Raw genomic sequence first — 13,864 nt, forward strand, 5'->3', positions numbered from 1 at the left:
ATTTAGTGTAAATTATTTCAATTTAAAATTATTTTTTTTTCTATTTGTCTTTATCTAAGGATATAGAATATTATCAATTTTTATTATATAAACATAAATCATCAAAGAGAGTAATAAAAATTAAGATATAATGTTAGCGTATCAGAAACATCCCATACGAGTAATTATGTTAAAAACAATATTAAGTGAAATTGACCAAGAAATGTTGATGAAAAATCAGGTATATCAATGTAAGGGTCTGAGCACAAGAATTGTCGTAACGATCGTAACGCTTACTTAGAGACTTACATCTACAACTCTCTAAGTAAGCATTACGACCGTTACGACAATTCTTGTGCTCAGATCCTAAGGCCGATGACAAAATATTTATAATTTAGATCTTTATAAACATAAATAATTTAATTATTAACTTAAAAAGAAAGAAAAAGTAGACTATCAAATTCAGTCTTGAAATAATTAATATGTATAGTCCAATGTCTCTTGAACACTGGTATACAATTGCATATTTTATTCTTTTCTATGCATCATCGCATCAGTCAGAGCACAGTTTCTTCTGATATCCACATATCGGTTTTTTTATACACGTGCAGTATGTGATGGTCATTCTGCTCTTTTTATAGTTGCAGTATTACCTCTTGCTGACCACTGAAGACAGCTGTCTTAGACCATTTGCATGTCAAATGTACGATAGCGTTCTAGGGTTAACGTTTTCTTGCGGTCGGTCTTGGGTTAATTTTCAGCACACCCGATATAGCCGGTCGCTAACGAAGGTAATATCCTCGAGGTTGTTTAAGGAAGTTGATTTCTGCAGAAGTGTGTTAATTGCCAGGTTAATTGACGGTTCAATAACGCTCGATTTCAGCCGGTCGCCATTAATTGCTCGAAATCTTTTAGCCTCTAAATAGTATAAATTCGCGTGAATGTTCGGCCTACTTAATAGGGATATCACTCGTAACAACAAGTTTACAAATCGAGGATTATTTTAGGCAGATAGGATGAAGGACTTAACAGGGAGAAAGCCCACAGGGCAGATCAATTCGAGGAAAAAGAATATATTTGGCTATATTTCTTTTTCTCGGAACACACACAATGAAACTAACGATCGATTGGCGACATATCGGGAATGCCAATTTTAAACGTGTTTGGCAAATTGATGCCCCGATCTCGCGAATAAAAACTCGATGGATTATTTCTATATGCATAAAGTACATTGCTCGCGTAACAGTTCTGCAAAATCTTTCAATCTTTCGATTTCACGGTGATTTCTCGTGCTTCACTTCTCTTCGCAAAATGAAAAACCGTGGACTCCATTCAGTTGAATTTAATCAATAATTTCACATGCGCCCGAAGGTCGTAACGGTTTATCAATTTGAAAATCAAACGCGAGATCACGTAGCAGTATAAATAAATCAAATTCATTCTAACGTTTTTCGTTTTCCCGCAGGAATACCATCGGCGATATCTACCTGAATGATCCTGTTTTTCTGTATCATGTCAGATTCATGAGGGTATCAATTCCCTGATAACATCTACAAAAATATCCATCGACTTGGCCAATCTGTAACACGTGTAAACCTATTGGGTATCACGAAGAGAGATGGAGAGAAGAAAAAAATAAAGTGGGAGAAAGAAGGTGCGAAAATGGGGAACGTCGGAATAACCGGCGTTGCATTGGGCGCGAAAATCTGCGAGGTTTACCAGCAACTAGTGGCGTCGAAACTTCGAATCTTCAAGCCCCTGAGAAGACTCTACAACCCTCCTGTAACCTATTCTTCCGCCTCTTCTTCATCGAACAGAGACGGAGATAAAGATATAGAAAGATAGAAAAAGAGAGAAAGGGAGAAAGGGGGGGGAAGAGAGAGAGAAAATCTCGTTCCCCCATTTTCCATGAGAGAATCCTCCCTCTCACGTCTCGTATTCGCCACCCTCTCTTTCTCTCTATCTCTCTCTCTCTATCTCTCTTTCTCCCCATCGCTCCCTCTTCCTCCCCCCTTCCCTATCTCGCACGCCGCGTTCCTCTCGCGCGCTCGCGCGTTCTTCGGCCTCTGGAGCGAGTCGCAGCATCCGTTGGACCGTTCCGGACTTCAGTCCACGTCGAGAACGCGCCACTGTCGGGACCTCTAGGAGTGACAGCCACCCGGAAGCTCGTGGCCGACGTCGCGTGCACGACATTATCGTCACTCTGTATCGAAATCCATCGGCAATTCATCGTTCCAATCACATCGTGATCTCTCCGACAAGGGATATCCGAAAATAAAGAGAAAAAAAGCGAGAGTCGTTCACAAAAGCCTCATCGTTACGCATCACGTGTATTAGTGTACTAAATTTTACGGATCACAATTGTCTGAGAGCGACGCGCGAGCACAAATTCTTCGGCGTGCCGGTTAATGTACCGTCAATACAAATAGTTGATCAACGCTGGTATCAGTCTCGCTTCGTTTGGTACCGCGCGAAGTGCATCATCCAGAGAAGTCGTGAAGTTTCCGCAAGATACAGAGGTTGGTGCAGGGATTGACCGGCCTAAAGTTCATCAGCGGGTGTTTCTGTTCTCGGAGTTCTCCATCCGATAACGAGACGTAACGAATCCCGCTGGATGCCCTAAGGGTTCGGAAAGTCGCCCCCGGATCAGCCGGTCACCGGTTCTGATGCCGACACGTGCTGAGCGCGATCGTTGAGGGTGCGGCGGTGCGCAGCGGAAGAGCAGAGCCACGAGGGCCCGCCGGAAGAGCTGAAGAAGAGGGATCTCGGGCCGGGCGACTGCCGAGAGTTGTTGCCCAGTCCCGGCGAGGGGGCGGACATCGGGCCCGGATGCTCGCGAAGACAAGACGCCGGAAGCGCTGCCACGTTGGAAGGGAAAATATTGACGGCCGTCAACAAGTTCCTTACAACGTCCCCTTTGGTTAACAAGGTCAAGTTGCTGATGGTGAGTCTTACTCTCTTGTCCCTATCTCTCTCCCTCTTTATGTCTCTCTCTCCCCCCCTCTTTCTCTCGTCGACACATACCGAGAATGTCCGCGCGGCCACTGACTCGGCCCCCGTCTAGTTTCCCGCTTTCTCGACGTAGGAGGACATATATGCTTCGACTTCGCTTTGAATGCAGTTAGTTCGCAGTTGTCGCACGGCACTCGTCGCGATTGTACCTTTCCGCCTCCGGGAAGTTTCAGGGTAACGATGTTCGCCGTTACTGTGAGGAAGGTACAAGATATCGACATGATTCCGATTTCTGATTGACGGGGAAAATTGGTTTTTGAAGTTTAGTTTCATCCGCGTCAGTTTCCTCCCCGCGCGAGAGAACCTGAGCTAAATTTCTAATATAATTAAGAAACAGAATACCCTGAATTTTTCATCGCGCTGGACGACGCTTGGATTACCCTTCGCGAGTTTTGTCTTTCGGGTGTGTTCATAAAAACCGAAATTGTCGCTTGCAATATAATACAATTAGTAATATACAGAGTGTCCCCTGATTTTCCGTAGGTTTTGACAGTATGTTCTATGAGCTGAAATAGAAAAATGTCATATAAGCATAGATCTTTATAAACGCTTTATTAAAGTTATCAGAAAAATACATATAAAACGTCCAAAAAAAAACCAATTTTATGTAAGTTTGCATTTAAATTGCCATCCGTTAATACAAACTTGATTAGATGTACTTTTGAATTTATTATTTTCTTTGCTATGGGCGGAGGAAATAACCTTTCCATGAAGATTTCCTCTATCCTCGGAAAAAAGATGATAAATTCAAAATTACATTGATGTCAAGCTTGTACTGACATGGGCAGACGGCAATTTGAAATACAAACTTAGATAAAAATGTTTTTTACATATTTTATATTTTTATTATAACTTTTTAATAATACTAAGAAAAGAAATATTGAATTTTAAGATATTAAAATGTTTTATTCTTAATTTCCGTTTTTTAAACACTTAAAGACATTTTAGTTTTAAACTTTTTCAATAAACAAAACAATATGTGTTGGATTTAAAACGTTTAAAAAATGGAAATATCTTTTATTATTAACGTTTGTTTTGCAAAAATGTTTCAAACATAAACATTTTAAACACTACACTTTTTACACAGTGAAAGCATTTAAAGATCTGTGTTTATATTTTTTTATTATTTCCATTCATAGAACATACTGTCAGAGTTTGTGTTTATTTGTATTAAAATTATGCATTTTTATATGTACCTATAAATATTATGTACAGGGTGTTAATTAAGTATGTTGCCATACTCAACAGAGCGATTCTTTGGTTTATTTCAAGTAAAAAGGTCCATATAAACAATGTCTTAAACGGCTTAGTTTCCGAAATAAAAAAATTTAAACATGTAGTAATAATCTGTTTGTTGAAAGAAATACAGCTTGAACTAGTCAAAAACAGGAAAAAAAAACAGAAACACACACACACACAGACTTCAGTTCTGATGAAATAAAACAATTAGATGAATTATTGAAAATGTCTACATTGAGCCATGATACATCCATCGAGCCTTCTTCTCAAAGATCTACGTACACGCTCAAAGATCAGAACTGAGGTCTATTTTTGATTTTGTGATTTTGACTTTGACTTTGCCACTTTATTTACGGTTGTGCGAATGGTAACTCACGCGAAGTAAGGCATATTTATGCAGGAAGATATCTCAAATGCAATTTACCGTTTCGTCAAATACTTGCGAACATTCACCTGTATTTCAGAAACAAAGCCGTTTAGGACACATGTTTATATGGACTTTTTTACTTGAAATAAACCAAAGAATCGCTCTGTTGAGTATGGCAACATACTTAACTAACACCCTGTATATACATTATACATATATATATTAATTTTTTGTTACGATTGACAGTAACAATTGACGAATGCTAAACATCTAGTCACATACATACATTCTATTAATCTTATTTATCCGACACGTGAGCAATAAAGGTTAGCACGTGACCAATCAGAATTCCTCACTTAGTTAACATCATACATAATTTACGTTTATTCATTGACATTCTACTTCGGGAGCTTAACTATCCCTGCTTCTCATCGTCGTGGAGAGCTTGACGGGTCATGAAGCATAATTATCGATCCACTTTGCACCACTGATCGTGTCGATGTGTTATCGTCACTCGATGTTTATCACCCAATACCTATATTTATTTTATAACGATGGGATTTGTTTAATTTTAGAAACTCTTGCCGCGGAAACGAAAACTCCTTGAATCCAGACAGAAGTGCCGCGAGTATTGTAATTTGTCGTGACATAAATTCGATGAAATTTGTGAACGGAATAATTATGTAGAAATTGCTTAATATGCTTCTAGCGTTTCATTAATTTCTGAACGTTGGTTATCTCAATTAGAAATTTAATATATTTAACCAGAAATCTGGTAGATTTAATCAAAATTCTAAATCGTTCATTTTTCATCAGAATATATATGATCAGAATTCTAGTTAATTCATCCAAACATTTTTCTTCGTGAACGATTGCGCATACGATAATTAAGAAATGACATAATAGGGAGTTTTTTGCAATACCGTTTATCCAGATACGGTGAACACTAAGGTCAGGTTATCTTCTTCTTAACAACTAATTAAGAAAAGGATAACGTGACTTTCACTATATCTGGACGATATCACGTTATTGCAAAGACTTCCTAATATATCATGGCGCAGTGGGGATAACTTACAAAATAATTGTATCAATTGCGCGTAAAACTTTTCAATTACGACCAACTTTTGTGAATTAACTTGCATTTCGGTAGGACACTATTTGCAATGGTGTCCGAGCAAACAATAATTGCAAGGATAACTCCTGGAAAAAAAGGATTACGATCCCGAGCGGCTATACGGGGTGTATTTTCGGAAATTAGAGATACACATCTGTACATTACAATTGTATCCTCCCCTATTTGTGTTATATTTTCTGTCTTCGTAAGAGATTTTCTTTCCAAATTTTCTACGTTTCTTGTGCAATACTCTGAAAGCGTTTTACATAAATCCGAAGGAATTTCCTAGTTTAATTTGGGATCAACCATCGAATTACTTAGCATCAGAAAAGACACTTAACTTTTATGTTAATATGTACCATTCCACTTTTCGTTAATAATTTACTTACCAAATTCCGAGGAACTTCGGACGCACACCTGTGTCCATACTTCGTTAGATGCTTTCAAAGGATAAAATTGTTTCCCGCCACGAGTGAAGCTATCCGTAAAAATGTCTTAATTGGCAGAATTGTCCTTTGTACAATGGAAGACAAAATATTTATTTAGCTATGTACATATAGAACGTCAGAATATTATTCGCTTTTCTCGATTTTAAATATATACGAATTTTTGATTCTACGCTCAAAGTCAAAATTAAAAACGTTGCATGAATGTTACGGGAGATTTCCACTCCATTTTTTATTTACGACGTGTGCGGACGTCACGCTGAAATAATGTGCAATTTACTACGTTCCTGCGTATTCGTTTACACGCAATTATGCCGCCGACGATCAGTGATGCGTGATACGCGTGCTTGCGTGTGTCTCCCACCATGCCATTGTAATCCAAAATGAAAGCCCGGGTTACATGAGCCAGATGCCCATTTTTTTTTTTTTTTCGATAAATCAATTATCCATTCATAATAGCCTATTGATTGAGCCAGATATAACTAAGTAATGAACGTGGATGGAAAAGAGGATAAAATTGGTGGTACAGATTGCGATGCCATGTACAAAGATAAAAAGAAAATCTTTATGTGTCATACAAAACACGCTTATTTCTCACCTTCGATTGTTGTTGATACACAATCAAAATATTGGAGTGTATCCATGAAATCGCAAAACGCGAACAGGAATATGAATATACGCAAAGAATGGTTTTACTGAAGTATAATACATAAAAAATTATGATTATATAGATATGGATTTGAAAATAATTGTGTTGGACTATCAAATTAATTATGTAAGACGCTTAATACGATTGCTTGAATGTCAAAACTTTCAGCATTGCTCATCATGCTTAAGTTTCTTTATATAATTAATTATTGATAGTTCATGAGCGAATTCAAAGGAGGATTTAGGATGTTCAACCTCTTCTCCTTAAATTTTGGTAATACAATAGCAGAACATGCTCGTTTCTCTCCCTCATTATTGACTATATATACAACTAAAATACTGGGATGTATCCATGGAATCGCAAAACACGAAGAGGGATAAACATACAAAAAAGGTTTTGCTGAAGTATCTAAAAATTTAACTGGATAACAGATTTGGAAATAATTTTATTGATTTATCAAAATAATTATGTAGGACGTTCAATCTGGTTGCTTGAGTATTTATTAAAATCTTTTTGTAGCATTACTCATCATGCTTGAGTTTTCTACATAATTATTTTAATGATCTCTGAAAGTATCTTCAGGAAAGGATTTAGAATATTCAATCATCTAAATTTTGTAACATAATGGCAGAACGCGTTTTTCACCCTCGTTATTAATACAATTAAAATATTAAGGTGTTTTTGATTCATGAAAAATTCATGAAATCTCAAAACGCGAAGAGAGATAGCTATATGAAAAGAAATTTTGCTGAAGTATCTAAAAATTTGTAATTAGATCTAAAAATAATTTTGTTGGATTATAAATAATTATGTAAGACGTTCAATTTGCAGGTTACTTAAATGTTTACTAAAAACTTTTTGCAACATTGCTCATTATATTTGAGTCTTTTATTATATATAATTGTTTTGATGATCCATGAGCGTATATACCAGGGGAAGGTTTAGGGGATGTTCAATCCTCTTCCCCTGAAAATTTGGTAACACATTGGTAGAAGGTTATTCGAATGACATAGCTTTTATGTCATTCACAACTATATTACTGTGAATCCTGAAGATGAATTAATTCATTTTGGAAAAAAGATCGTTGCATAATTTAATTTTGTAAATTTTATTGAATAATCTTCTTTGCCTTATTCATTATTCCTGTTTTTCTTTTTATTTAACTTTAGTTTAATATATTACATTTTTATAATATCTAACAATGTTTTTTTCATATAGGTCTTTTTACGTTCTTTTCTGAACTTTTCTTTAAATTTCTTTTCCTAAAAAAATGATCATGAATATTTTGTATACGTATAATAATAATAATAATAACAATAGCAACATTAAAGAACTACACATTTCGTTTTTAATAACTGTGTGTGGCTATATTTTTTTTAGCAAAAAAAAGTTATGTTAAAGTTATATAATTTACAAATTTAATATTTTTTCTATTTGAAATAAAATATAAGAAGACAATAGAATTGAATTAACCTATTTCCCAGTCCTACATCCGTGTGACGGTTCAAAATTATCTTCAAATCTATATCTACCTACATAGAGAAAATAAATTACTTGGGCTCGAAATTCCTATTTACGTTTATTTCATTTGAAACAATTTAATGTTGAATCAAAATGATGTTATTTGATCTCAAAAATTTAGTTTGAATGCAATCAATTACATTTCTTAATTTAAAGAATCGATTTGTTATTTTATTCCAATGATTACATTTATTAAACTTATAATTTTCTTCTCTGTGTAAATATCTAAATTTTTAGATATCTCGTTAAAATCGTTCTTTCCATGTAATCAACCCCAAGGTTCACGAATCTAACAGTAACACCATGGCCAAATACATGGCGAAAACTTGATAGTCTTTCTGTCAGAAAGATGTGCATTTCCGTTGATTGCCTGCGAAGTGGTAGCTGTCAGCATTATGTCAGACGAACGAGCATATCTCCCGAGAACGATCGCGTGACCACTGCATTAGAATCGAGTCTCGGGAGTGCTCTTCACGCGAACATCATTCAGGTTTTTGCGAGGGAGAGATATTCCGAATGTTTCATGCATACGCCGAAATAAGATCGCCGTTTGCCGCGCATTAGCATTAACCGCGAGATCATTACTGTGAACGCACGATTACTGAGTTCAAAGCGAGAGTGGCTCGGCCGATACTTGCCTGCGGTGACGGGGCCTCGAATGTCCGCCGCTCGATATAACAGAATGCTCTTTCGCATCCTCCCTCAGAAATATTTAATTAACCTTAATTAAAGTAGCGAAGTGAATTAACGCGTGCATGTAGCTTTCGATATACATACAAGCGCATTCGCCTGCTATTGTTCGGCGTCATTTACCGAAATACGCCTTCTGTATTCCCGTACAAATTAAGAATTTATTTTTCGACGATAAATCGTTGTGCAGATATAAAAGAATGAATAAAGTATCATTTATGCTGACCGTAATTGTTAACTTATGCCGTAACCTGTAAAGTTTAACACAACAATTACAATATTTTCGTTGCTAATGACTTACCCGAGGATGCATGTAACTTACATCATAAAATTAACTCAAATTTAATTTTTACGGCAAGTGGCAGCACGTAAATCTGCGTAAATCATTGCATTGAACTTACTGGTTACGCCATAAGTTAACAACTTATGGCCAGTAAATAATTCTTGAAATAAGGAATAACGATTTCAACCTATCAGAAACTGTGTATTCCGGTGTATCCGATTTCTGATATTATAGATTGAAATTGTTATTCTTTATTCCTTATTCCTTCTATTGTGTCTGCACTCTTATACGACGATTTATCATCGAGAAATTTTCTTCGTGAGTTACATCTGAGAGACGTCAAAGTGAAATTCGTGTTCATTGCATCTTAATACGGAAAGGATGATTTTGTTGAAGTATATAAAAATTTAGCTAGATACAGATCTCAAAATAATTTTGTTGTAACACCAAAATAATTATGTAGCACGCTCAAGCTAGTTGCTAGAATGTCAAAACTTTTTACAACCATTGCTCATCATGCTTGAGATTCTTACATAATTATTTTGATGATTCGACAAAATTATTTTCAGATCTATATCTAACTCAATTTTTAGTACTTCAGTGAAATTTCTTCCATGAAGATTTTCGGTAAAGTTAGAAAAATTTCTTCGCATGCAGAATCGCTCTTGGCTTTTTATTTCAATACTAAGATTTATAAAAAGTTAATTCTGTCATATGTTTTTGACTGGAAATGGTATATAATTACATATATAAAAGGAAGTTTTGATAAAGTTTTGAAAAATCTAAAAATTTAGCTAAAAATAGACCTAAAAATAATTTTGTTGGATCATCAAAATAATTATGTATAGCAAGCTTAAAATGATCGCTAGAATGTCAAAAGTTTTTACAACATTGCTCATCATGTTTAAGCGTTCAACATAATTATTTTGATGGCCTAATAAAATTATTTTCAGGTCTGTATTCAGTTAAATTTTTAGATACTCCATGTATTAAAGCTGTGCATCTATATAATTTAATAATAAGATGAATTAGAGAACACGAGCTTTTCCATATTTTAAGATTTACATTATTTATAAAAATAGTTAAAACTCATATTCGCGGTAAATAGTAAAAATTCTATATTTGCGCGTTGATTACATTTTGCTGGGAAAACATAAAAATACGGAGAGAAGAGAAATATACGTAATAATCAAAGCTAGATACAAAAATTAGATATAACGAGAAAATAAAACATATTTTACCTTTCATTGTTTTTCATTTATTGTATTTACTTTAAATATTTTATATTTCTTTTTCATTTCTCACTTGTTATTTTCCCTCTTTATTTACTCTATTTTAAAATAAAGAGAGAGAAATATATATTTTCCAATTTCAAGAAACATTTGTTTTTCAGATCTCTATGCTTTGCCTTTCTTTATACGTCGCGTCGGTGTTTTATAGAATCTTTATTCACTAAATTCCTCACAAATAAACGAATTCTATGCTTGCGAATTTGAGAACAGATATCAAATCGTGAAAAGGAATGTGCGAATATGGAATTTTTGTTATACTCATGCAGTGGATTCGAATAAAATCCGAGGTCCAATAAAATCTTTCAATATGACATCCCAGAACTAAACCATATTGGCATCAATGATTTCAGTACGACATATTTGCATGTGATACCACTTTCATGTGTCAGCTGGTGTTAGCTTCCATACTTACACTGTTATATTCATAATGTTAAATAATAACTTAATTTCAGTTATTATACTGAAGAAAAAATTTGCTAATAGGTACCAAATGTTTAGTGAAATATATTAACTAATTAAATGTTTGATTAATATAACCAAAATATTTAGGAAAATAAAACTATTTTTGTTATATTAAATCCTTCAAACCTTGTCAGATATTATAATCTGCACCAAAAATTTAAAGACATTATCCGTTGAAATTATTTAATTCTATTGACATTTGAGATTAGATATATAATAATGTATATGTTGGAAAAATAATCAAAATTTTGAAAAAAATTAATTGTTTAATATGAGTTACTCATTAAAGTGCCCTTCAGTTGAATTAAAAAAGTTTTTTTAACATCGTTCCAATAAAGGTTGAATAGATTAATCAAACATTTAATTAGCATTATTTCACTAAACATTTGGTAATTAACTATTATCAAATTATTTTTTCAGTGTATTATTTTTATGGATAGCCACTGCTCCTAACCAATATGACGTTAATTTAAAATAATGGAATCAAATAGTTTAACTCAAGAGAATATATTAAATTTAACTTAAATTTAATTTATTATTTACTATATATATAACAAGGGAGGTTTCACAGCTGTCCGAAATCGATTTGATTCTCCATGAAATATGTTGTTAAACATGAAAATCTAAGAGACACGTACAAAAAAATACGTGTCTTAGATTTTCGTGTTTAACAACATATGTCATGGAGAATCAAATCTGTTCCGGACAGTTGTGAAACTTCCCTCGTAAGTGCTCATGCGTTAATATAATGGATATTGTTTATACTTTGAAACTAACAGAAATTAATTTATTTACATTTTCACATATATGCAGAAGTTAAAAATAACAAAATATTATTTAACTTATAAGGGATTGTGTTATTATTGTTCCTTTGATATCTAACAGAGTACATACGCTATATATGTCGGCGATGTTATTTGGACCACCGCACCACTTCACAGGGAAGACAAAGTTCCTTCGTAGAAATTCCATTTCCCGACACATTTTGGCGACACCGGGGACCGACACACACGCACGTGTGCACACGCGTGCGTGCCGGGCGTTGAAGGCACGACGCGCTGAAGCGGAAAAGGCAACCGGTCCGAGTATTGTCCCCCGGAGGCGAGTCTGCGACTTTTGCGAGAGTGCCATACCCCGAGTGCCTTTATCGTGCGACGTTACGTTCTACTCGCACAGACGGGAAATTCCGGCCGAGTTCGTTGTCGTGCGACGAGACAAATAGGCGGAGACGCGGTACAGATACGACCGGCGACCGGGAACACCGGCGCTAAATACCGTCTGCGGAGTCAATTGTGATAGGGTTTACCTATGTACAGATAGTTCCCGATAGGTCGTTTGCCGTGCCGCGGGAGACGCATCGCGATTTACGACTGAATACGAATTCGCGGTCGGGAGTCTGCACATAGTTTAAAAGATTAATTACTAATAAATTAATACAATTCATGAGACTAAACATTAAGAGGGCAAATATGAGTATTGATGCGATAATTGATGCGCGAATAAAACATAGTTGGAAAATTTGTGTTAAATTTAACACATTTCATGTGTCTCAAACAGTTCTCTCAAATTTTTGTATTAATTTAACACAAGATGAATGTGTTAGGAAATAATACAAATACAATATTATGTAAAAAAAACACTAACGTAAAAAAATTTGTATACAATCATATTTTTTCATTAAAATTAACATTTACAAAATGTCAAACTAACACATTTTATTCATTTATCTTAGAATTTACGTTTTAAAAAATATTGCTTTTATATTATTTGTTTATTTACTTATAAATTGTTATTTTAATACCAACAAATGTTGAATATCAATTTAACATAAAATATTCAAATAACTCAATTAAGTTATGTGTTAAAATAATATGTTCGACTCCTCTTGGAATCATTCTTAATTACAATTGATATTTCAATGATAACATTCCTCTAACAAGGATCTTCTCATTCTCTGGGTTCACGTTGACAGGATGTTAATAACACCTCAATTTGAAATACCAATTGTAAACTGAGGATGACTCCAAGAAGAAACATTCTACTATTAATCTTTAAGTAGATATGTGATTTAATAATAGGGTAGAGCGGGGTTAGTTGTGACACTTTTTCTTTAAATTATTATAAATTTTCACACAATTATGATAGATTAATGGTAAATGCTTTAAAATGTTGCATGTTCATCTGGCTCAATAATTAAATATTTATAAATCCTTAATATATCTCGTAAATAAGAAAAAAATTACGTTAATTACAAGAATGCAAAGTGGACCAATATGCCCCATCTACGGGGCATGTTGAGCATCCTCGAAGGATAAATTGAGCCATGAAGGTAACCGTTTAATGAGGTTATATATTAGGTTATATATACAAAAAAGTTCTGAGCTTTAGATTTCATACAACCGAAATAACAATTTAAATTTTATATATCTTCCCGCCCTTTTGCGGTTTTAAAGCGTTAACATTTGGCCTTCTAAAATGCCATACGGTTTGGCGTTTGATGCACATAACCTCAAAAATCAGTAGTGTTCACGATGGCAATAACAAAAGAGCATATTCGATTTTCCGTCCACTTCGCGTTTCATCTGAAGAAAAATGCTGCTGAAGCCACTGCAATGATTTGTGCTGCATATGGAGAGACGCTGTAAGTGATGCTACATGTAAAAGATGGTATCAAAAGTTTCGCCAAAGAGATTTCAGTCTTAAAGATGAATCGCGTGCTGGACGCCCTGAAAAGATTGAAACGGACGAATTGCAAGCACTGCTGGATATAAACTCTGCGCAAACTGAAAAGGAGCTTGCAGAACAGCTTA

The 13,864-nt window shown here is 34.6% G+C and overlaps 1 protein-coding gene across 1 annotated transcript in view; it reads left to right on the forward strand.

The window, feature by feature from the left end:
* The first annotated feature begins 1,641 nt into the window (after nt 1–1,641).
* LOC108724067 (uncharacterized) overlaps nt 1,642–13,864 on the forward strand; it is a 113,563-nt gene continuing 101,340 nt past the window's right edge. Inside the window, exons 1-4 of the mRNA XM_018450225.1 lie at nt 1,642–1,761; nt 2,429–2,498; nt 2,694–2,923; nt 3,329–3,394. Of these exons, the coding sequence (XP_018305727.1) occupies nt 1,642–1,761; nt 2,429–2,498; nt 2,694–2,923; nt 3,329–3,394 (486 nt within the window). The remainder of the gene's footprint in view (nt 1,762–2,428; nt 2,499–2,693; nt 2,924–3,328; nt 3,395–13,864) is intronic.

The sequence above is a fragment of the Mycetomoellerius zeteki genome, unplaced genomic scaffold, assembly GCF_001594055.1.
Source record: "Mycetomoellerius zeteki isolate Tzet28-1 unplaced genomic scaffold, Tzet1.0 scaffold27, whole genome shotgun sequence".
In the NCBI taxonomy this organism is placed as follows: domain Eukaryota; kingdom Metazoa; phylum Arthropoda; class Insecta; order Hymenoptera; family Formicidae; genus Mycetomoellerius; species Mycetomoellerius zeteki.